Source organism: Mytilus trossulus, chromosome 3 (assembly GCF_036588685.1).
Source record: "Mytilus trossulus isolate FHL-02 chromosome 3, PNRI_Mtr1.1.1.hap1, whole genome shotgun sequence".
Lineage (NCBI taxonomy): Eukaryota > Metazoa > Mollusca > Bivalvia > Mytilida > Mytilidae > Mytilus > Mytilus trossulus.
This window is the reverse complement of record NC_086375.1, coordinates 12,750,509-12,775,776: the sequence shown is the minus strand read 5'-3', so window position 1 is coordinate 12,775,776 and position 25,268 is coordinate 12,750,509. Positions and strand designations below refer to the sequence as shown.

General features: G+C 33.3%; 3 protein-coding genes across 3 annotated transcripts; all 3 read left to right on the top strand.

Moving 5' to 3' along the window:
- The first annotated feature begins 903 nt into the window (after positions 1 to 903).
- LOC134710183 (uncharacterized) lies at positions 904 to 12,146 on the top strand. Its single transcript, XM_063570410.1, has 4 exons — positions 904 to 1,286; positions 4,353 to 4,582; positions 6,922 to 7,216; positions 10,991 to 12,146. Exons 1-4 carry the CDS (start codon positions 1,070 to 1,072, stop codon positions 11,485 to 11,487), a joined length of 1,239 nt encoding a protein of 412 aa, XP_063426480.1. The 5' UTR covers positions 904 to 1,069; the 3' UTR covers positions 11,488 to 12,146.
- On the top strand, positions 11,723 to 12,899 carry LOC134710391 (putative ankyrin repeat protein RBE_0220). Its single transcript, XM_063570745.1, has 3 exons — positions 11,723 to 11,860; positions 12,059 to 12,785; positions 12,853 to 12,899. The coding sequence occupies exons 1-3, from the start codon at positions 11,723 to 11,725 to the stop codon at positions 12,897 to 12,899; spliced, it is 912 nt and encodes a 303-aa protein (XP_063426815.1).
- Positions 12,885 to 15,664, top strand: LOC134710185 (putative ankyrin repeat protein RBE_0220). Its single transcript, XM_063570412.1, has one exon. The coding sequence runs from the start codon at positions 12,902 to 12,904 to the stop codon at positions 13,670 to 13,672; it is 771 nt and encodes a 256-aa protein (XP_063426482.1). The 5' UTR covers positions 12,885 to 12,901; the 3' UTR covers positions 13,673 to 15,664.
- The last annotated feature ends 9,604 nt before the right edge of the window (positions 15,665 to 25,268 follow it).

The following is a 25,268-nucleotide window of genomic DNA, read 5'->3' as shown; positions in this document are numbered from 1 at the left end:
GGGGGGGGGGGGCAATTTGCAACAGCAAAGTGTTTTGCACAAAAGCAAAAAAATGATTATAAATTCAAATCACATAACCAATTCAAGTTCTTTAAATGCAGTTATTCTGTGTCAGAAACCTATTGTGTGTCAAATACTTAATAACAATCCAAATGCAGACCTGTATCAAGTATGAATACTGTGTCCATTTTTGCCACAACTGTTCAGGGTTGGACCTCTGTCGTCATATCCAGCTGCACTTGGGGAAGCAATTTATTAGATATTACCATGTATCTACTTTTTAATAAACAAAATGCACATACACATGATAAAGGAGATTTAAAAAATCAGTACAAATATTATACTGGTCAACAAGCATCCAATTGACCTGTTCAGACTTTTTGTTTCATTTTACCGTATAAACCGGTAAATAAGTCGCAGGTAACATATACCAGATATCATAGTATTTTCTTCATAACACTCAAGATTTAAGCAAACTTGAATGTCATGTATTAGTGTCACATAGCAAATAACAATGATTTAGAAATTGTAGTAAAGATCTTTTGCTTAATAGAATTCTGTTTAAAATTAGCAAAGGAACAAAGGAGACTTAAATATTGGATCTCTTTCTGTAGAGGAAGAAAACTATGCATGCTTTATAATGTTAGAATGAGTAAAATATAGCTGAACAATCAATTGTTATTCATACTGCCCTGAAAATAATAATTTTCATGAACTTGAAGTCTTTTATTGGGTTTTGAAAAATTACTTACTTTGTTATACATGTTATATATGCAAAATACATTAAAATATCAGTATATACAGGAATTATACCAGAAAGCATCCAATTGACCAGTTTATGCAGACATTAAAATTAATGTATAACTTATTTTTCAGTAAATACATGGTAAATAAACCAGATTTCCAAGTGGTTTTCTTTATCAGAGGGGCAACAACCAAGATTAAATCCAACTTGAATGTCATCAATTATTGTCATATAGTGAATAACTATGATTTGACAATTAGAATAAATATATTTGCTTTAGAGAATTCTGTCTAAAATTAGTAAAGGAATAAAGAAGTCTCAACTATGGCATCTCTTTCTGTAGAAGAAGAAAACTATGTTCGAATGAGTTTGTTATTAACTGGAATTTCTCCTCGTGCAGCAAGAACTTTCTTTGATAGTGAATTTGCTCCAGCATGTTTAGAAGCGACATTAAAAAAGGAGTATAACAAATTGCTTGACTTAAAAAAGAAGCATAGAATCAACCAATCACAGTGGAACCTTCTGTGTCCTAGATTTCCCGGTGAGTACAGAAATTTTTATTTCATAATACAATGTTTCCCTTTCCTAGATTCCCAAAAGTATACACAAAACTGTGCTTTACATGATGTTTATATATATTGTTCATAGCCAAACCTTCTGTTCCAAAATATTTGTTATTGCAGATAATTTAAATATCCTTTTTCTAGTATCAGTTTTTATATACGCCCAATTTCAATACACATTTTGGTATACCGTTGTCTTTCCATGTAAGTCTGTACATGTATGTCCTTCCTTTCATCCGTCCATTCTTACATCCCGATATTGGTTTGAGTACTCTAACTTTAGTAAGCCTGAACCAAATGTTATGAAATTTCATACAAAATGCTTATTACCACAACAAAATAGCTCAAGTTTTATTTGAGCTGGCATCCCTTTTATAGTTCTAGATGTATGCCCCTTTACCCTCTCTAACCTTTATAGTTTGCCTCAACCAAATGCTATTAAAATTATGCACAAAGCTTAGAACAACAAAATACAAATCAGATTGAATTTTGGTGGCATCACTCTTACTATTTATTTAGAGTTATTGCTGAATTTTGGGTATCTGTTCTCTAACTTTAGTTTGTCTCAACAAAATGGCAGACAATTTAGACACAATGCTTATAAGTTATAAACACAAAGCATGTTTGAATTTTGGTGGTGTCACTTTTACATTTCTAGAGTTAACGTTATGTTTAAGTTGACGAAAAGATATATGAGTAAACAAAATAGAAGTTTTTTTGAAAAAGTTTTATTCTGGAGTGATGAATTTTACATCCCAAATAGGGCAAAATTTTACGAAATCGTACAGATTTCAACCAAATAAACACATCTATGGAAACAAAGTGTGCAGGCCTAGGGGTTGACAAACTAAATATTGTGCAAGATATGTAAAATGTTCTCTACATGTTTCCAATCCGATGCAAGAAAGTAATGGTAATTAATCAATTTTCATTGAATTTTCGTCTATAAAATTCAAAATGAGTGCTATTAATATGCACGTGACGTCATGAACAAAGTCAAGTATGTAAAATTTCAGCAACCAAAAATTTGAAATTGTCATCGTACAAGCTATGATTTATTTTTGCATTGGTCAATTAAGCCTGATTTTAAATTTTTGCCAGAAATTGGGGCCATTTTAGGACTTTATCCAACATACTCCTTTTGCTGTATCTCTAAGCTTTTCAAATGAAAGTATGATTAAAATGAAAATATAGTTTTTTATGCCCCGCCATACCCCCCCCCCCCCCTGCTGAATTTCATTTCTGTTTTCTAACTTACATGTAAGTAAGCCTCAACCAAATCTGATGAAACTTATACACAATGCTTATTACAACAAAATACATATCAAGTTTGAATTTTGGTGGTGTCACTTTTACCATTCTAGAGTTATGATTTGATGATTTTTTTCATTTCTGTTCTCTGACTTACCTTAATCTCAACCAAATGTTATGAAACTTATACACAATGCCTATTACCACAAAATACAGATCAAGTTCTAATTTTGGGAGTGTCACTTTTATTGTTCAAGAATTATGCTCTTTATAAATGGAAAAAATTGCTAGATTTTCGTTTCTATTCTCATGGTTCTCTAACTTAAGCTTTCCTCAACCAAATTTTTTGAAACTTAAACATAATTCTTATTTCCACAAAACTCAGATCAAGTTCAAATTTTGATAGAGTCACTTTTACCATTCTTCGGTTATGTCCCTTTATAACTTTATATGATATGCAAGCAAGGGAATCATCTTTTTTCTGTGGACACATTCCCCATTTGTTTCACAATTGTCTGTAATAACATTATTTATAGCTAGAACCTATAAATCTCCCTCCCCCTCCTCCTTAACTGAATATGATACGAAAAGTGAAACAAAAATTGTGTTAGCTCATCAATTGCAAGCATCATGAAACCATGTTGCCATATTCCATAATAAGCAATAACATTTCTATGATAAAAAAAAATGGCAAAGAATCTAAAAGAAATAGTAGCAGCTTTGTTCATATTTTTGTTCCTGGCTTTTACAGAGGGTAAACATGTTTGTGAGCATGGTGAGCCCCAGTTACCCGCCTCTGACTAGTGGTATTACATTGTACTTTTCAGCTCACCTGGCCCGAAAGGACCAAGTGAGCTTTTCACATCACTTGGCTTCCGTCGTAGTCGTCGTTAACTTTTACAGAAATCTTCTCCTCTGAAACTACTGGGCCAAATTTAAAGAATTTTGTCCCCAGTCATCATTGGGGTATGTAGTTTTAAAAATGTGTCTGGTGACCAAGATAGCCGTTAGGGCTAAAAATAGAACATAGGGGTAAAATGTAGAATTTTGCTTGTATCTCTGAAACCAAAGGCATTTAAAGCAAATCTGACACGAGATAAATAGTTTATCAGGTCAATATTTATCTATTAGCCCTGCAATTTTCAGACGAATAGGACAACCTGCTGTTGGGTTGCTGCCCCTGAATTGGTAATTTATAGGAAATTTTACCGTTTTTGGTTATTATCTTGAATACTATTATAGATCATTGTAGATAGAAGTAAACTGTAAACAGCAATAATGTTCAGCAAAGTAAGATTTACAAATAAGTCAGCATGACCAAAATGGTCAGTTGACCCCTTAAGGAGTTTGAGCCCTTTATAATCAATTTTTAACAATTTTTCGTAAATTTTGTAAATTTTTACACAACATTTTCCGCTGTAACTCCTGGGCTAAGTTCATTATAGATAGAGATAATTGTAAACAGCAAGAATTTCAGTAAAGTAAGATCTACAAACACATCACCATCATGGAAACAAAATTTTGTGATAAATCCATCTGTGTCCTTTGTTCAATATGCACATAGACCAAGGTGAGCGGCACAGGCTCTTTAGAGCCTCTAGTTTTTCAAAACTGCTAAATTTATGTTTCTTTTGAATCACTTATTTACAACTGTAATCAATGACCATGATGGACTCACCATACAATTTTTAGGTAAAAATATTTCCAAGTATTGATTTGGCTAAAAATGTATTAATAAACAAACTTGCTATTTGCTTTTACTTTTAATCTTTATTATATAATGTATTTTCTAGATGTTCCAGATTCTAAAACATTTGACGTAACTTTGATGATACTGTTACTGAGGAATTTGACTCCGATCACCCTTCCTCTTTGTGGATTTGACCATTTACCTTCTGCAATAGAAACCACACCAGCTGCAGACTTAGCAAGGATCAAACACTACAGGAATCACCTGGCTCATCTGGATGATGGCAAACTAGACAAAGGGTTCTTCGATACTGCATGGAATGATATTACGTGTGTACGTATCTATATCTATAACTAATTGTAGGTCATCTGTCGGTAGATATTTGAAACCAAATTACAAGAAACCAAATAGAACTAATTTGCCTTAAACACACTTATGCTATTTATTTTATAGAAAACATATGATTTTAATTTTTGTGGCGCCTGCGACTTTGGTCGCGGAAAATGAGACACAAGGACTGCTTTTGATAGATCATTAATATTTCATTTAAAGTTGCCTTACTACATTTACTATCAGTACATATCAGTTAAACCAAGGCAGGAATATGGCCATTGATATATTATAGTTTGCTTCTGTGTGAGTTACATTTTAACGTTGTGTTTTCGTTGTGTCGTTTGTTTTCTCTTATTTTTTAGCATGTTAAGTGTGAATTCGCCTTACTATAAGACGTGTCACGGTACTTATCTATCCCAAATTCATGTATTTGGTTTTGATGTTAAATTTGTTATTCTCATAGGATTTTGTCTAATGCTTTATGTGTTACATATTTGTTTTTCGTTCATTTTTTTTAATAATGAGGCCGTTAGTTTTCTCGTTTGAATTGTTTTACATTGTCTTATCGGGGTCTTTTATAGCTGACAATGTGGTATGTACTTGACATATAGTTGTTAATGTCTGTGTCATTTTGATCTTTTGTGGATAGTTGTCTCATTGGCAATCACACCACATCTTCTTTTTTATATTAGTCTGTTTCTGTGTGTGTTAAATTTTAATGTTGTGTCGTTATTCTCCTTTTATATTTAATGCGTTTACCTCAGTTTTAGTTTGTTACCCCGATTTTGTTTTGAACAGCGGTATACTACTGTTGCCTTTATTTATCTGTACGTCTCAGTTTGTTTACCATTTTCATACCCTGTCCGACAGGCGAGACATATCTCTGTGTCCATAATTTATTATATATTTTGTCTCACCTGCAACCGAATTTGCAGAATGCAAGACAAACGGATGCATATTTTGGTGCATTCGCATTTGCCACAACAGCAGCTGGCTTATTAACCAATTATAAAAAATGTAAAATTTTATGTCAATATCTTGCTTATTATGAGGAAAAAGATAGACATGCTGTCAAACCAAGATAAGTCAATGTGACAAAAAAAAACCATTTGACTCATCTGATATAAATAAGAAGATATGGTATGATTGCCAATGAGACAACTCTCCACAAGAGACCAAATGAAACAGAAATTAAAAACTATAGGTCACTGTACGGCATTCATCAATGAGTAAAACCCAAACCGCACATTAAGCTATTAAAGACCCAGAAATGACAATGAAAACAATTCAACATGTTAAAATGAGAAACCTAAAGGCCTTATTTATGTATGAAAAAATTAACAAAATACAATAGTTATCTACCTCATGCAAAGTGCTGATTCCTTGCCCGGATTTGGCTATACTTTTGGGACCTTTTGGATTGTAGCTCTTCATCTTTCATATAAGCTTTGGATTTCAAATATTTTGGCCACGAGCATCACTGAAGAGACATGTATTGTCGAAATTCGCATCTGGTGCAAGACAATTGGTATCGTTTCGTCTACATAAGACTCATCAGTTTACTGGGCTGGTGATACCCTCGGAGAAGAAACGTCCACCATCAGAGGCATCGACCAAGTGGTGTAAATAGTTATCAAAGGTACCAGGATTATAATTTAGTACGCCAGACTGGCTTTTCGTCTACATAAGACTCATCAGTGACGCTAATATCAAAATAGTTATAACCCAAACAAATACAAAGTTGATGCGCATTGAGGATCCATAATTCCAAAAAATTGTGCCAAATACGGCTAAGGAAATCTATGCCTGGGATAAGAAAATCCTTAGTTTTTCGAAAAATTCAAAGTTTTGTAAACAGGAAATTTATAAAAATGACCACATTATTGATATTCATGTCAACACCGAAGGGCTGACTACTGGGCTGGTGATACCCTCGGGGAAGAAACGTCCACCAGCAGAGGCATAGACCCAGTGGTGAAAATAGTTATCAAAGGTACCAGGATTATAATTTAGTACGCCAGACGCGCGTTTCGTCTACATAAGACTCATCAGTGACGCTCATATCAAAATGATTATAACCAAAACAAATACAAAGTTGATGAGCATTGAGGATCCAAAATTCCAAAAAGTTGTGCCAAATACGGTTATAAGGTAATCTATGCCTGGGATAAGAAAATCCTTAAGTTTTTCGAAAAATAAGATATAAGATATACCATATATAACTTGTTTGTTATTGTTTCGCAGTAATGCAAGATTTTTTTTTATGCAAACCTATTTTTGAACTCTGCAAGTTTTATTGTAGTCATTTACAGTAACAAGTATCATCCTTTATTTTGCAGGCTGTTGATAGATTGGGTGGGCAGCAAATGAAGCAGGAGTGTGATCATCTTAAAACCAAACCTTTAGATCAAACCAATCAAGAAATAATGATGGACATCAAACATTCCAATAATGAAATCCGGGAACTAAAAGAATCATTTAAAAGTTTGATAATATCGCATGAATTACTGCAAAAACACCATGCTGAAGTGAAGAAATCCCATGAGATATTACAGGATGACCATAGGAAAGTAACACAAGAAATGGAAACAATAAAAACTTCACAGAAGGATACTGTACCATGGAATATAAGAGGTAAACGTTTTGAAGGGACTGGGGGTACATCTCAATATATTAAGTGGGTTTTTTGGTTGGTAAGAGGTAGAAACCTTTGGTTTTTTAAATTAATCATAATGTAAAAAAACGCAATTTAGTTTATATTGCGTCAGCTTTTTGAGACTGTTTATACCTTTATGGTTGAGGCTATGGGTTGTTTTTTTTTTTAAAGTTTGTTTCCAGTTTTATGAGAAAAATTTAAATAGTTTTTTTTTTTCACCCTCAGCTGCCACTATATGTAGTGCTAAGATTAAAAGAAAAAAATGCTTTCGACTTTTTGCCTTTTTGCCTTTTTTTTTCGGCAGAGGCAGAAACAAAGAAAATCAAATGGTTGCCGCGTAATGTTAACATAATTTGTCACCCTCTGGTTGTTCAGTTAAATTTTCAGATATATATAAAAATAAGGAGATGTGATATGTTTAATAATGAGACATATATCCTTAGAGCCCAAATAGGTGACTGTCATGACTGTAAGTAACTATAGGTCACTATAGGGCCTCCAGCAATAAGCCAAACATACATACAGTAAGCTTTATATAAGGCCCTGACTCTTCAAAATTGTAAGATTCATACATACATGAAATCTAGATACCTGCTGTATGCAAAAACAATTAACAAAAAATAAATATGTCAGACAAGCTTTCAACATAGTAAAGATCCCTTAAACATGGAGATTATTTTTAAGTATGTTACTTTTGTTAACAAGTGTTATGTCACAACCTAACCTTCAACAATTTTGTAATATTACAAAGTAAGCACAAACTGTAAACAAATATTGAAAATGAATTGATTCATTGTATTGGTATTATTCACAAATACAAATTGGCAGAAGACACAGTATTTATTACTAATCTGAGAGCAGTCAAAATTTATGAAAGCCCTCTCAACGACCTAAAAATGATGCTTCCTAGACATATTACACAGACGAAAGCTTATTATAGTTATTGACTGGATATATGACCATACAGGATTTTAATTGGATAGTAATACAATTGAGAATGGAAATGGGGAACGTGTCAAAGAGACGACATTGACCATAGAACAGACAACAGCAGAAGGTTACCAATAGGTCTTTAATGCAGCGAGAAACTCCCACACCTAGATCGTCCTTCAGCTGCTCCCTTAACAAATATCTATACTAGTTCAGTGATAATGGACGTCATACTTAACTCCGAATTATACCGAAGAAACTAAAATTAAAAATGATACAAGACTAACAAAGCCCATATTGTCCTGACTTGGGACAGGTGGAAAAACGCATATTTTTACATGTTTTAATATATTGATAACAACACAAATGAAGTACTGAATAATACAATATTAAAATATCTTAATCGTGTCAGTTAATCAACAGCCTGTCAGAAAAAGTTGATTCAAATGGCTAAAAAACACAAAAGACACAATGTACAGATCTGAATGTACTTGCAGTTACTTAATGCTAGTTCGAAACCAATAACATCTTATACAAAAAAAATGTTTCTAAGACAAATGAAACAATCAGTATTCTACCAAAATCCTTACAAGGCATACATGTCCTTTAGACAGCCTTCTCATAACCTTGACCTCAGTTCATGGATCAGTAATCCAAATAAGCTTTGTTGATAAGCTCTGATACTTAGACACAAAAAATAATCAGCGAATTATGATTTTGTATGTAATAATAATATAGTAATACAACAACGATATTTGATTTTGAATAAAATAAGAAATATGTAAGTTGTTAATTATATTGATATCTTAGTTCTGATGAAGGAAAATTCAGAACAGCCATATATTTGTATGACCATGTTTCCGTCGTTGTCGTCAGAAGCCATGTAGCTTCCTGACAATATTTGAAGTCTTATTGTGTATGGATTTTTGAGGAATTGTACCACAAGCTTTCATACTACAAAAAAAGATTGGTATTGATTTTAGGGTTTATGACCAGCTGTGTTGAAAATTAAAATTAAGGACAAAAAGGGTGAAGGAAGCATTCATCTTGTTTCAGAGCAGTAACTTGAGTATAACTTATGTATTCAAATCTATAAAAATGTACCACAATGTTCTATTCCAAAATCGACGTGTGGGATTGATTTTTGTGGTTATTGTCCTAACCGTCTAGGAATTATGCTTACGGGTACCTATTTCTATGTGATTTTATTCAAAGTCTTGGATTTTTTGTGTTTTTCAATATGCCGAATCTAGCTGTATTTAGATTGTTGCTGTGGACCCATTTTGAATTAAAAATTGGTTAAACTTGAGATCGAATGGGTTCAAAATTAAACTTTGCTGGATTTGATAAAGAATGGAATTATTGGAGTTCTTTGGATGTGCTTATTCTTACCGTGTTTAGATTTTTTATCTTGTCTGTGAAGAAAATCAAGAATATCAACATAGGTATTGCTTTTTATTTAAACGACAACAGGGTAAAAAGTTGTTAAATTTTCTGCTAAAGTTGGTTTGATAGGAACCAGTTACAATAGGCAACCATTTTTTCTATGAAGTTAATATTAAGATCAGAAAGTCCAAAACTGATTTCACCAAAAATTAAAATCTTGTTTTTTTTTTCGTATGCTGAAAAATAAGCATCTTTTTTGATATTGGCCCAGTTTTCAAATTGTTACAAATCGGTGTCTAAAATTAAACTTTGTATGATTTCAACACAAAAATTAAATGTATGGGAATCTTTGATCTGTGTTGGAGTTTGGGCCCTGTTATCAAATTGTTGCACATTGAGGTCCAAAGGATCCAAGCTGAAACTTTGTTTGATTTCATAAAATATAGGGTTTTTTTTGTTTTTTTGTGATATGCTGAATCTAACCATATAGAATCATATTCAAAACAGTGTGGTCCTGGTCATTTATTGACGACCTAAATTATCCCATTGACTGGGACAGATTAGGTGAACGTTTGTCGGTAACAATCACTGTTCACTATGTACTTGTTAAAGACACTGAATCTGTGGGGTGACCAAAGGTTCTCAACACCTAAATAAAGCAATTCGAAAAACTAATCCGGAATAATACGATGTGTTGATTTATATCAATGATATAAATCAAAACATAAAGGTTATTCCTGAATAATTTTTCGAATTATTTTATTATTAAAGGCGTTAATGGTGACCCCACAGTTTAAATTCTATAATAAGTAAGAAGTGAGCAATGGTCGTTACCGACAAACGTTCACCTAATCTGTCCCAGTCAATGGGATAATTTAGGTCGTCAATCAATGGCCAGGACCACACTGTTTTGAATATGATTCTATTTAGATATTGCCATTATTGGACCATAATAGGTTGATATCCTATTTCAAATATTTTAGTTCTTAGACCATATTCATTCTGTGTCAGAAACATATATATTTATGCTGCATCAAATATACTCACTGTCCTAATTCAGAGCTGTATCTAGCTTGAATGTTGTGTCCATACTTGCCCCAACTGTTCAGGATTCCACATCTGTGGTCGTATCAAGCTGTGTCATGAGAAGCATTTATTTAAACCTATTACACATATATTGTCACTGTTCAGTCTATGGGAATGAGAATTGATGCATACTAAATGCATATTACAGAAATTCCAAGAAGAAATTTGGAAAGAAATAAAAACTAATTAACAACAATATATTCCAAGAATAAACATGAGATTTGTGAGTTTCAACAAAGTGCACCATTGATAATGACAGATATGTTAAACCCTTAAAAGTGTAAACAACAAATGACTTATATTGATCATTTATTGTACAGAGGTGATCGATTTATCTATTTTTGTTTCAGCACAAAATGAACAATTACTCAAAACCTGGAAGGACAGTGATGATAAGATGTTTGTTAACACAAGAGCTGCAGAGCATATTTTCAAATGTATAAAGGAAAACAGTTGTGTAACTATAACAGCTAGTTCTGGTGTAGGAAAGACAGCGACACTGAGACATGTTACTTTACAGATGGCAGAAGAATATGATGTTCTTATGGTCACAGAGCCAGGTGACATTCGGAGGTTTTACAATCCAAATAAGAACACTTTATTTGTAGTTGATGATCTATGCGGAAAATTTTCACTTGACCAGAATGACATTAAATGTTGGGAACCAGTCATGGAGGATATAAAAAAGAATCCTAATAAAAAACAAACAAAAATTCTTGCAGCATGTCGGTTACAAGTGTACCAAGATGCAAAGTTTGATTCTTTAACAGTTTTTAAATCATGTGTGTGTAACATGTTATCAGAGAACATTTGCTTATCAAAAACCGAAAAAAAAATCGATAGCTAAGTTGTATCTCAATGCAAAAGCCTCTGAGATAAGTGACTGTTATGATAATTATGACTGTTTTCCTCTTTTATGTAAATTGTACCATGATAATCCTGAACGTATTATAACAGATTTCTTTCAGAATCCATTTTCAATTTACGAAGCAGAGATTAATAATTTTTGGAAGAAAGGGTATCACACTAAGTACTGTGCTTTGGCTTTATGTGTCATGTTTAACAACAAACTAAAGGAAGAAATGTTGACAGAAGAGTTGAATGAAGAAACCAGGATTATCATTGAAAATACATGTGAGGCATGTAGATTAGATAGGGGAACATCAAGACTTGTATTACAGGATGAACTTGACTCACTCACACATACTTTCATAAAGAAAGTAAAAAATATATACAAAATTTTACATGATAAAATATTTGACTTTCTTGTTGAGATCTATGGACAAAAAATAATCTATTGTTTGATAAGGAATGCAGACAGTGGTTTAATCAAGGAACGATTTTTATTAGAAACAAAAAACAACATGGATCCGTTTATTACTATAATACCTATAAAATATCATTATATGTACATACAGAGAATGATAGATGACTGGTCAAAGGGCAAATTACAAGATGTATTTAGTAACATCAATATGAAGATACCTCAGTTCAGACAGAAATTGCTCTGTTATTTAAAAACACAAGATATATCCCACCAGACAAAACTGGCAAATATCTGTGATAAACGTAAACCATTATTTAAAAACCATTATAATACGTATAACTATGATAATGATGATGATGATAATTATACCTATGCATCATCTGTATATACCTTTGAAACTTCTTTATTACATTGTTGTTATTTAGGAGATATTTCTTTTGTCAAGTGGTGTTGTGATCATGGTGTAGATGTAAATGGATGTTCATCTCATGATCAGGCTTTTGAAAATAGATATACGTGTATAGAAATATTAAAGATGTTTTTACACAGAGGAGTAGACTATAATAAATGTGACAGGTATTGTGTGTCACCTGTAATGACTGCATGTGAAAATGGACATATAGAAATAGTTAAGATGTTGTTAGACAGAGGAGCAGACTATAATAAATGTGATAAAGCTGACAGTTCACCTTTAATTAAGGCTTGTGAACATGGTCATACAGAAATAGTTAAGATGTTGTTAGACAGAGGAGCAGACTATAATAAATATGGAAGGAATGGTGAGTCACCTGTAATGAAGGCTTGTGAAAATGGTCATACAGAAATAGTTAAGATGTTGTTAGACAGAGGAGCAGACTATAATAAATATGGAAGGAATGGTGAGTCACCTGTAATGAAGGCTTGTAAAAATGGTCATATAGAAATAGTGATGATGTTGTTAGACAGAGGAGCAGACTATAATACATGTGCTAGAGGAGGTGATTCACCTGTAATAATGGCTTGTTTACATGGTCATACAGAAATAGTTAAGATGTTGTTAGACAGAGGAGCAGACTATAATAAATATGGAAGGTATGGTGAGTCACCTGTAATGAAGGCTTGTGAAAATGGTCATATAGAAATAGTAAAGATGTTGTTAGACAGAGGAGCAGACTATAATAAATGTGATGTAGATGACAGTTCACCTTTAATTAAGGCTTGTGAACATGGTCATACAGAAATAGTTAAGATGTTGTTAGACAGAGGAGCAGACTATAATAAATATGGAAGGTATGGTGAGTCACCGTTAATGAAGGCTTGTGAAAATGGTCGTGTAGAAATAGTTAAGATGTTGTTAGACAGAGGAGCAGACTATAATAAATGTGATGAAGATGACAGTTCACCTTTAATGGAGGCTTGTGAAAATGGTCATATAGAAATAGTTAAGATTTTGTTAGACAAAGGAGCAGACTATAATAAATATGGAAGGTATGGTGAGTCACCGTTAATGAAGGCTTGTAAAAATGGTCGTGTAGAAATAGTTAAGATGTTGTTAGACAGAGGAGCAGACTATAATAAAGGGTATAATGTTGGTCAGTCACCTGTAATGATGGCTTGTGAATATGGCCATACCGAAATACTGAGAATGTTGTTAGACAAAGGAGCAGACTGTAGTAAATGTGATGGACAGGGTCAGTCAGCTTCAAAGATTGCCTATAAAAGAGGAAACAAAGCTATAATTGCTATGATTCATCAACATACCAGTCAGAAAATAGTTCGAAAATGAAGTTTAATAAAAAAAAAAATCAAATGCTTAAAAGGCAACAACAATGAAAACCAAGGAGTAAACAAAGACTCACAAAACCAAAGGACATTTACATCAACAGTTACAAATAATAATTAAGAAATAACATGAACTCCACTTAGAACCGTGATTGAAATCAGGTGCTCCGGAAGGGTAAACATTTCCTTTCCTTTCTTTGACTGCAGTGAGTATGGCAGTAAGAACTTTAGAAAGGGGTTTAGTGGAACACTTGGAAGAACCTGCAATATACCTTTCCTTATCAGGATTCTTGTGAAGCTTGGGAATCCAATATAAGGATGGAAGATCCTGGTCTTCATCCTTTGGATTAACACCAAAGAAGATTAGAACCGATTTGTGGTTTTCCAGGATCTCCTGCTTCGTAAGCGTACTTAGTGTATATGTAGGATTTCCAAGTGTGTTATTTGTCCCCAGTTCCTTAATCAGGCAGTCAATGTATTGTTTCTTGCAAACAAAAACAATATTGTTTGAGGCTTTGTCAGCTCGAACGACAACATATTTGTCATGGAGGCGAGACAACTCCTCTATAACATGAGGGTCTTTAAAGATGAAAGGAGCTTTGGTGTTGACCCTTTAAGCTTACTTATTCTTATCTGAATCAGTGACCTCACTGATTTTACCCACTCCGAAAGAGTGTCAACCTCAACTTTTTCTCTTTTTCCCCAGTCTTTTGCATAACCCTCAACAGAATCCATTAGTTGTTTGAAGTTCTGCTTCCAATTGATTGGCTCTGGCTCTGTGTATTTCGGACCCTTTGACAAAAATTGTCTCAACTTGTAATTATTGACTATGTTCAGAAATTACATGGCCAGCAGGAGTATACACGAAAAGGGAATGGGAACAGGCACAATCAGGTGGTTTACCTTTAAATTTGAGGTCATCAATATTTAGATTCTGCAACACTTTTTTGTGATTAAACATTTTAGATGCAACAGGGTTGGTGTAGTAATAGGATACTATAGGAGAAGATCTAAAGTAATAAGGAATGTTGCTTTTTACTCTTTTTTGGTGAAAATTATTACTTATATTGATAGCATCAAAATCCCCTTGTTTGTGAACTTCAAATTTTTGCAGTTCCTCCGAATGTTCAAAAACGGGTCTGAATAATCTATAGTTAGCAATATCCATCACCATGGCAACTATTTTAATGTTTTAAAGGCTGTCATTAATATTTAACCCCGTCGCATTTTTGCACCTGTCCCAAGTCAGGAGCCTCTGGCCTTTGTTAGTCTTGTATTATTTTAATTTTAGTTTCTTGTGCACAATTTGGAAATTAGTTTGGCGTTCATTATCACTGAACTAGTATATATTTGTTTGGGGGCCAGCTGAGGGACGCCTCCGGGTGCGGGAATTTCTCGCTACATTGGAGACCTGTTGGTGACCTTCTGCTGTTGTTTTTTTCTATGGTCGGGTTGTTGTCTCTTTGACACATTCCCCATTTCCATTCTCGATTTTATTTGTTGATATTTAAACTTGTGTGTGGTATATGTTTATACCTGTTATATTGAAAGTTCGATATTCTACCTTTTTTCTAGAGACTTTCTTGTTATTGCTTACATTACTTAAGGATGTACTTAGGTCAGGTGTAGGAACTTGTGTTAGATTTTTGTTTTGTCATACGATACAGGGTAAAATATATTGCACCATAACACCCATTTTTCTTTTCATATAAGACTTCAATAGCTCATAAAAGGTCATTTAACAAAATTTTAGCATATTTTAGATTTTTTTTTATTTAAGCCCAAATGATACCGATGCAAGTATAAGGTAAAAGTCTGAGTCAACTAATGCTCTTCTGACTTAGAGAATCAATTTTAAATTCCAAATTTGTTTTTTTTATTTCACCTTAGTACATCCTTAACCTATTGAAGATATATGTATTTAAATCCGTTGTAAATACTAATATTAGTCCGTTTTATTTACAAAATACAAATATTATGACAAGATATTTCAGTCATTGCCTCCATTGTTAAAGTAATATAAACTTCAAATTAAAAAAATATAATGCATATGTTTTTTTATAACTAAATGTCTAGTTTTTATAATAAAACTTATGTACACTAACTTTTTTTCTGAAGAATGTTCTATAATTTGTCCAAATTTAAAACACTTTTTTGAATTTCAAAATGTATGGCCGGAAATTTTTATAGCAAATGGTGCCCTCAATTTGGTGCCTTTAGTGTTATCAGTTGAACAAACATCAGTGCAAGTCATTATAAGGTATACAGAAGTGATAACATGACCGTCATTATAAGGTCAACGGTAGTGAGAACATGATAATCATAACACGACCTACAGTACTAAGATCATGAGAATCATTATAAGATCTTCAATAATGAGAACATAAATATAGTAATTATTAGGTCAACAATAGTGAAACATTAGAATCATCATAAGGTCTTAGATATTGAGAACATGACTGTCATTATTACGTCTACTAAAGTGAGATCAAAAGATTCATTATGAGTTTTTCAATAGTGAAAACATGAAAGTCATTATTAGGTCTTAAATAATGAAAATATGACAGTTTTATATGGTCTACAGTATTAAGAACATAAGTCATTATTAGGTAAACAGTTAGCAGAGCATGAGAGTTATTATTTGTGTTTCAGAAAGGAAAAACATTAGAGTCATTATAAGGTCTGCAGTGCTAAAAACATGACAGTCATGATAAGGTATAAAGTATTAAGAACATGCCAGTCATTATAATGTTAACAGTTAGCAGAGCATGAGAGTTATTATTTGTGTTACAGAAAGGATAACATATGGGATTCATGATAAGGTCTACATCAGTGATAACATAGTCAATAATGGTTCTACAGATCTGAGAACATGTGTTATTATAAGGTCTACAGTAGGCAGAACATGAGAGTTCGTTTTTTCTCTACAGAATGGATAAAAGAGGGGCGAAAGATACCAGAGGGACATTCAAACGCAAATGTGGAAAATAAACAGATAACCCCAATGCAAAAAAAAGACCAATAGAACACAAAACACAACATAACTAATTAAAGACTGAGCAATACGAACCCAACTAAAAACTGGGGATACTTTCAGGTGCTCCGGACCGGTAAGCAGATTCTGCTCCAAATATGGCACCCGTCGTGTTGCTCATGTTATTACAAACACGGTAATAAGTCTAATTCGGTAGGTCACATTCGGGAAAAGGGTACGGGATTATAGTTACAACATTAGGAACATATCCGTTATCATCTGTGAAACCGGTATTCCATAACAGACAATCAACTCGTGATGGCATCCGGTAAAACTTACGAAGGGATGACTAAAACTTCATCACTTGGAACTCTTGGTTTAATAGCTTCCTTGTGAGCAGCAATCCTCTATCAAGGAAATCATGATGGCAAATACACGCCATAGAATATCGTATCAACTGGGAGATAAATACTCCCAATGCAGGCACTGATGGAATGTTGCTACATAGAAATGGAAAGTTTACATCTTTGAAGCTGAAATCATCTCTTTTGTGGTAAAGTTTTGTTTTCAACTGACCCTCATTGCCAATTTCTAGATGTAAGCCAATATATGAGCCAGACTTAACAGTATCTGTTGAATCCTTTATCTCAAGTTCGATGGAAAGATTCGTTCAACATAGTCACCAAATTTCGGATTATTTAATGATAGAAAACCATCTATATAGCAGAAAGTAAAGTTAAAAAATACTGCTAACTTCTTTTCTTTCTTCTTAAGAAGCTCCTGTATGAAATCAGCCTCATATGAATAAATAAAAACAATTCGAGGGACAGTTTATTCCCATGGGAACGCCGATTGTTTGTTGAAAACACATCATTCAAACGTAACAAATATGTTGTAAATCAAGAAACAAGCATCTTGATACTCTCAGTTTCAAAAAATGTGTTGTTAGAATCAGAGTGATTTTTTTACAAAGTTGGATTTTCCCCTTCCTATGACAAGATACTTGTATCTACGTTGACTATTCTTTTTATGAAACAAAGCAGGACCAACTTTTTCAATTTGTCTATTAATTGGAATGGTGAAATATGAATGCTTGTGTAAAGTGTAGAAAAGATCTTTTGAATTTTCTAGTATCCACATCTGATTCACGCCACCTCTAGAATATGTAGTTTCACAATTACCTTGAAGCCCTGCTTTGATTGTTGATAACAATGATGTTAATAATTTAGAAAGAGGTTTAGTGTATCACATTGAAGACCAATTATAACATGTGCAAGTAATGTGTAGGCGAACAAGAGTATGAGGGTCATTATAAGATCTACAGTACTTAGAACATGACGATTATAACGAGGTCTGCAGTAGTGAGAAAATAATAATAATTTTGAGGTCAACAGTCCACAGTATTAAACACAAAAAAATCATTATTTGTTTTAAAGTATAGAAAAAATGAGAGTCATTAGGCTACAATGTTGAGAACATGAGAGTCCTTATAATGTCTACAGTATAAGAACATGGGAGTCATTATGAGGTCTATAGCAGGCAGAACATGAGAATCATCAAAAGGTCCACTGTTCTTACGACAAGAGTCAATATCAGGCCTACAAGAATGAGCATATGTAAGCCATTACAAGGTCTACAGTAGAGAGAACATGACAGTCCTTATTAGGTCTACAGTACTAATAGCATCAGTCACTATTAGGTCCACAGTAGGGGGAACATGATAGTCATTATAAGCCAAAGAAAAGTGCACAAATGAAAGTCTGCATGAGGTCTATATTAAGGAGAACATGAGGAACAATACCAGGTCTACAGTACTAAGATCATGAGTGTGATTATAAGATCTTCGATGATGAGAATATATAAATAATCTTTAGGTATACAGGAGTGAGAATGAGAATTATTATAAGGTCGACAGTTCTTAGAACATAAGTCATTATTTGGTCTACAGTATTAAGAACTTGACAGTCAGTATAAGGTTTACTGTACTGAGAACTGGGCAGTTATCATAAAGGTAACAGTACTTAGAACATGACAGTCATTATAAGTTCTACTGTACGAAGAACATGCCAGTCATTATAAAAAGTAAAATCACAAAACCTTCGAGGAAAATTCAAAACGGGAAGTCCCTAATCAAATGGCAAAATCAAATGATAAAACACATCAAACACGAATAGACAACAACTGTCATATTCCTGACTTCGTACAGGTATTTTCAAATGCAGAAAATGGTGGATTGAATCTGGTTGTATAGCACTAAACCTCTCACTTAAATGACAGTCGCATCAAATTCCGTTATTTTTACAACGATGCGTGAACAAAACAGACATCATTGGTAAAATAGTCAAAATATAGTTACAGCAGTCAATCTCAAAACAAACAAACATTTACAAAAAGTATCTATCAAATTACAAAAACCCATTTAATGTTTCGCGTGTTTGGCGTCAGAAAATGTAAACAAAGAAATTTTGTCGTTCAATGTTTATTCAAAACAATTATAATTTCACTTGTGAAATGGAGTTGTGCAGGGTTAAAAAATCAAAAGTTATGTAAGAACTAATTTCATAAACAGACCGAGATACAAAATTATCCAGAAGTTCATTCGAATTTTTAAGAATCCATTTTATGCTTAAACTAATTTTGTCGTTTGTCGTTCAAAGTATTATGAAATTTATAATAGAACAATAACATAATGACATATAATAAAACAATAACATAATGATGGGATCTTTAAAAGTACAGAGTCACGTTATACACCCTGTATAACCCCGATACAGATAAAACCGGACGTTGACGCGTTCGAGTCGAGCACACCGTTTAGCACTGAGTTCAGACAGTAAGGAATTCATACTTTTAAAGGCAATCCAATATCTATTCTTCGTATATTTTGCGCCAATATATTCTTTGCCATAATACTCATGAGTTACTAAAAGGTTTTTAAAAAATGTGACATTTTTTTATACGAACATAAAAAAACGCACGACGATATTAATGATAAAACGTGCTTGGTATTTTTAAACATTCAAAACTTAATGTTTCTCGTACCTCATAGATTTTAAAACATACATTTTTGAAAACTTCATAGTATAAATTAACAAACTTATAAAGATCGTTTGTTTATGTTGTATCTAGAAACAAAAAAATACACGTTTTAAAATGTCTCTTTTTTCATGTTGTGTACGCTTCGTTGTCATTACACCTTTTTATACTGTACGCTTCGTTGACAAAATATTGCGTTTGTGAATGAATTTTGCATGTATTAGATTATGCTTTGATATGATTATAACCAATATGCATGTTTGAAAATAATAATTTACCATCATAACATGCAGACAGCAACCCATAATGTCAGTTGTATTGTCGAAAAACACTTGGAGGAAATTTCTACATTTAAAAAAATCCTCATGTATACAAAAGTGTGAATTGGTAGGAAAATACAATAACTCAATAGATGCAACTATGACAAAGCATACAGATACACAAGTCCGATTTCTAATTTCATAGCATATTTGAAAGTGTTTACCATTCAACAGTCAACGTACGGTTAGGTGGTGGGTTGGGTGCCCGCTAACATGTTTAATCCCGCCATATTCTGTATGTGCCTGTTCAAAGCCAGGAGCCTGTAATTCAGTGGTTGTATATATTTTTTTGTTCACACTTTTGTGCAAAAATTGAGCCGTTAGTTTTCTCGTATGCACTGACTACATTTGTTATTTCGGTGTGCTTAATAGCGGTGTGGGCTTTTTCATTGTTAAAGGCCGTACGGTGACCTATAGTTGTTCATTTTTGTTTCGTTTGGTCTCTTGCGAAGAACTGTTTCAATACCGCATCTTCTATTTGATATAGAAAGTAATCAAATATAATCAATGGATTATAGGTTAAGCCTTTTGGCCTGAATCTCAGAGGCGGGTCCAAGGGGGTCATAGCTTACCATAGAGTTACATTAAGGCTCAAGAATATGTCTATGCAAGGAACATGTAACTTATAGCCATCAATAGTAATACAGTTACTTTAATGTGAAGATATAAAGATGAAGAGAAAACACTCAATATTAACTGGTTTGCTTTCTTTAATTATGTTTTTGTGTTTGTTTAATTTTTATGGTATAAAGATTATGCTTAAATTCCTCGAACATTACAGTCTTTCTACTGTGGTGCAAAAATCTAAATGATTGGTCAGGTCATTCTGGTTATTATAAACACCTTTAAAGTCTATACTCACCCATATGCATTTCATTCAAATTTTGATTTATTTCACAGAAGACCACAGGGACCATATTTATATTCCCCAGTTACCCTTGGCGTCATTGGTAAATTATGGGTTAGCAAAGCATCAATCACCAACCTAACCTTAGACATTTGCTGTGTTTCTTCTTTACTGTTTGTACTTAACAATATATGGACCCTTTTATTTGTTTATGACACGCGTACGTAATGGCTGATTGTTGGTTGCTTAACGATCACTTGCAAATATACCATGCATGTTCAGGATGAGCACAAAGTAGCAACACATACATGTAAGTCCTGTGAGGAGACCCTCCGGAATTACGTCAGGGACGTTTGGATTGCCACTGGATAAAATGATGTATATTTTATAAGGACACAAATGGTGCCTTTCAACAGGCTATTTATAGACATCTCTTGAAGTTTTTGCAGGGGTTCGTACTATGTAGTTAGCGTGGTTCTCTCTTTACACGAGACATTGGATTTTATATTCCCATTCGGACAGGACGTGACTGTGTACTGTTACATCCCACACAACTAAATGGGTGGCCAACTTCAGTCAGTTTTTACTGCCGATCGGAAAAAGACCAAAGTGATCATAACTTATAGTATATCTCCGAGTCACCCTTCACCAAATTCTTTCATAAATAAAAAAAAAACAATTGGCCACAATATAGAAAGTTTTGCTCTACCTGTTAAATCAAAACATCACTTAACATTATTACAATTTATGCACACTTATGAGAACTCATAATACCGTACATCTTCTCGATACTGTTCATATTTGGCATTGCACAAGTTCGTGCGTTTTATTACGTCTTTACCTAAAAGCGTAGGATATACTGATTAAAACACTTTGGCTACACGATTTACTTCTTAGTTGTAATTCGCTATGAAATAACTATCAGTTACTACAACTACTCCTTTGTCGATATTCTATGTATATGGTTTTTGTGCCTTGTACCGACATTTTGAGTTTAGCCAATTGCAACAGAACTTTTTTATCATGTTGTGCTGTTACACCAGTGTTCTATGTTAAAGAGAGGGTTGGGGCTCACATGTTTAAACCTGCCGCACTTTGTTTTGTCGGTCCAACGTCAGAATCCTGCAGTACATTGGTTATATAGATCTGTCATTTCATAAGTTATAAATTATTAACCGTTAGTGTAATCGTTTTTTTCATATTTTTTTTTCATATCGGGGCATTTTTTTTGGCGATTGTATGGTATAGGTTTTCCTCATTGTTAAATGTTGTACATTGGACTATAATAGTTTATACGCCAACTTCATTTAAACTTTGATGGACAGTTGTCTCACTGGCCATCACACCACATCTACAAAGCTCCGCATGTAAAAAAAATAATAAAAAAATTATAACAGTTGGAATGCCATCTATGGCATTCGGCAAATTAAGTTCAACGAGCTCCTTCATGTATGTCTGCTTTCGTCTAGGCGAATTTGGACCAACATCGGCATTTGGAAGAGTCTCAAATTGTGAAAAGGAAGTCATTAAAGTTTTAATGACTGTACTATACTTTTTGAAACTTTCTTTCCTCTGGAATATATTTATTAACTGTTCATTTCATCTGGAAAAACATTGAAAGTCTCAATTTTCAATAGAAACATTCCAAGCAGATGTACTCGAGTTACATATTTCAATTTTGGCTTTGTATGAAAGATATTTTAAGTTCAACTAGTTTGACTAAGTTAACAGATAAACATTTGCAATAAAATACAGAAAAAGGGTCGCCGAAACCATCTCGAAAACCTTGACAAGAAAGTGTTTGTCACGGTTTTTGTCAACGAACTGTACAGTGATTATTTCAAAACGCACAACGAACGCGACACATTTGGTGAAACGAACAATACAGTCAGAGAAAATTTATTTTTTATGATATTGCGTTTATTCTAAGTTCTAGGGCACATTTGAAGGCACGTAGTAATTCAATGTATAGTTATTTAGTATTGCTTAAGGTATTAATACTCAAAGGTGTATGCACGAAAAGATATTCAGCATAGTTTACATCGTAAACCGTATGAAATTGCACCATGTCTGTGCGTTTTGCATCTAGCAGTTTAATCAAACGTTTTATACAAAATCTAAAACTTACAACAACTGTATAATTGAATAAAGATACTAACATGCTCATTGACATATTCATATATACTCAAATAAGTTCTAGAGAGGCATTCAAAGTTATTGTCATCCCAAATGTTGTCCTGATTATCGCTTCGAACGCGTCAACGTCCGGATTCATTTGTATCGGGGTTATACGGGGTGTTATAAGAACCAAAAAAGTTGCATATACAAAACACAGTAAGGTTTTCAGAAAGCAGAACATAAGTTATTATTTGCGTTACAGAAAGGATAACATATGAGAGTCATTTCGAGGGTTACAATGGGATAAAACATGAGTCATTATAACGTCTACAGTAGTGATAACATGAGTCATTATTTGTTCTACAGTTCTGAGAACATGCCAGTTATTATAGGATATACAGTAGGCAAATCATGAGAGTTCGTATTACAGAATGGACAACTTATGAGTGTCATTTCTATGAGTACACTGGGAGAGTATGAGGGTCATCATAAAGTCAACAGTACTAAGAAGATGATAGTTATAATAAGGTCTGCCGTAGTGAGAACATGAGAGTCATTATGACGTCTACATTAAGCAGAACATGATAATCATCTTAAGGTCTACAGTGCGTCCGGCATAAGTCATTATTAGGTCTACAGTAGGGGAAAATAATAGTCATTATAAGTTCATCAAAAGTTAAACGTCTACAAAAGGGAGATCAAACGAGTCATACGGTCTACAGTGCTAAGAACATAACAGTCATTATAAGGTCTACAGTATTAAGAACATGGCAGTAATTATAAGGTATACAGTATTAAAACTTTAGACATTATAAGGTATACAGTAAGAAGAACATACGAGTTTTTATTTGTGTTACAGAAACAGTAACATATGAGAGCCATTTTTAGGTGTTCTGAGAACATGACAGTTATTATAAGGTCTACAGTAGGCGGAACATGATAGTTCGTATTTGTTCTACATAATGGATAGCATATGAGAGTTATGTCTAGGTGTATAATGGGAAGCGTATGATGGTCATTATATGGCATACAGTAGTGAGAAGATGAGAGTCATTATCAGGTCTACAGTAAGCAGAAAATTAGAATCACCATAAGGTTTACAGTGCTCACAACATGAGTCATTATTAGGTCTACAGAACTAAGAACATCAGTCATTATAAGTAAACAATAACTTATGTTTAAGTGTATTGATCTCTCTGCCATTGTACTACAAGGTTCCATACTACAAAGGAAAGACTGGGATTGAGTTTGATGGTTAATGCTACCAGGGGGATTCAAAAAGTTTGAAAGGGGGATTCCAATATTTCTTAAACGGTTCAAATTATTTTTTTCAACATTTTACAAATTTTTGAAAACTTTCAAAAATAAATCTTCAATTGCACAGTATTGTGCTTTGCTTTGTAAAATCTTTGACCATGTTTACTTTTTGTCAGAAACCTAAATTATGGCAAAAATTTTATCACAACCCGAATTCAGATAGTATCAAGCTTGAATATTGTGCCTACATTAGTCCCAACTGTTCAGGTTTCGAACACTGCGGGCGTATCAGGCTGCGCTCAGCGAAGCACTTCATTATGTCTACAATACTGAGAACATGACAGACTTCATTTGTATCCATCTGATGAGTTAAGCCTTTTTCAACTGATATGTATAGTTTGTTCTCATATCGTACTGTAACACCACTGTCCCAGGTTAGGTGGAGGGTTGGGATCCCGCTTACATGTTTAACCCTGCCACATTCTATATTTATGTGTCTGTCCCAAGTCAGGAGCCTGTAATTCAGTTATTGTCGTTAATTGATGTGTTACATATTTAAATTTGTTTAAGTTCCTTTTAGTCCAATCAATCTAACATAAATTTGACCCTAACCCGAAAGTAATTGCAACAGAAGATGTTTAAGTTTTAATCTTTAGCATTATACCCAAAATATACACAGAAAAAAGTCCCATAAAATCTAACTTGAGGAAGACTTAAAAAATCACCATTTAAAATTCCTATGGAGATTTGCATTGAAAAGGGAGATAACTCTTGCAAAAAAGGCAGAAATATCACTAAAAAATGATACAAAATTATAACCTTACCGCTTCTATTCATCAGAATGTATTAATTCTTGATTTTTTAGCGGTCTTTAGAGTATAACAAACAACTTTAAAGGTGTTTTCACATATTTTATCAAGCAATAATCTAGATTTTGTAATTTATTAGTTGACTATTTATTGAATTTTTCACCATGTCAAGGTAAAGAATCTCAAATTTAATAAAAATAATTAAGCATGTATTCATCCTTTTGTGGTTTAAAGTTTCT

Excerpts from the sequence above, each read along its gene's own strand:
- LOC134710183 (XM_063570410.1), top strand. The coding sequence starts at position 1,070 with ATGGCATCTCTTTCTGTAGAAGAAGAAAACTATGTTCGAATGAGTTTG. Across the intron at positions 1,287-4,352 it reads TCTGTGTCCTAGATTTCCCG|ATGTTCCAGATTCTAAAACA; the intron begins GTGAGTACAGAA and ends TGTATTTTCTAG. Across the intron at positions 7,217-10,990 it reads TGTACCATGGAATATAAGAG|CACAAAATGAACAATTACTC; the intron begins GTAAACGTTTTG and ends TTTTTGTTTCAG.
- LOC134710391 (XM_063570745.1), top strand. The coding sequence starts at position 11,723 with ATGTTGACAGAAGAGTTGAATGAAGAAACCAGGATTATCATTGAAAAT. Across the intron at positions 11,861-12,058 it reads CACATACTTTCATAAAGAAA|AGAATGATAGATGACTGGTC; the intron begins GTAAAAAATATA and ends ATGTACATACAG. Across the intron at positions 12,786-12,852 it reads TAATAAATATGGAAGGAATG|AGGAGCAGACTATAATACAT; the intron begins GTGAGTCACCTG and ends GTTGTTAGACAG.
- LOC134710185 (XM_063570412.1), top strand. The coding sequence starts at position 12,902 with ATGGCTTGTTTACATGGTCATACAGAAATAGTTAAGATGTTGTTAGAC.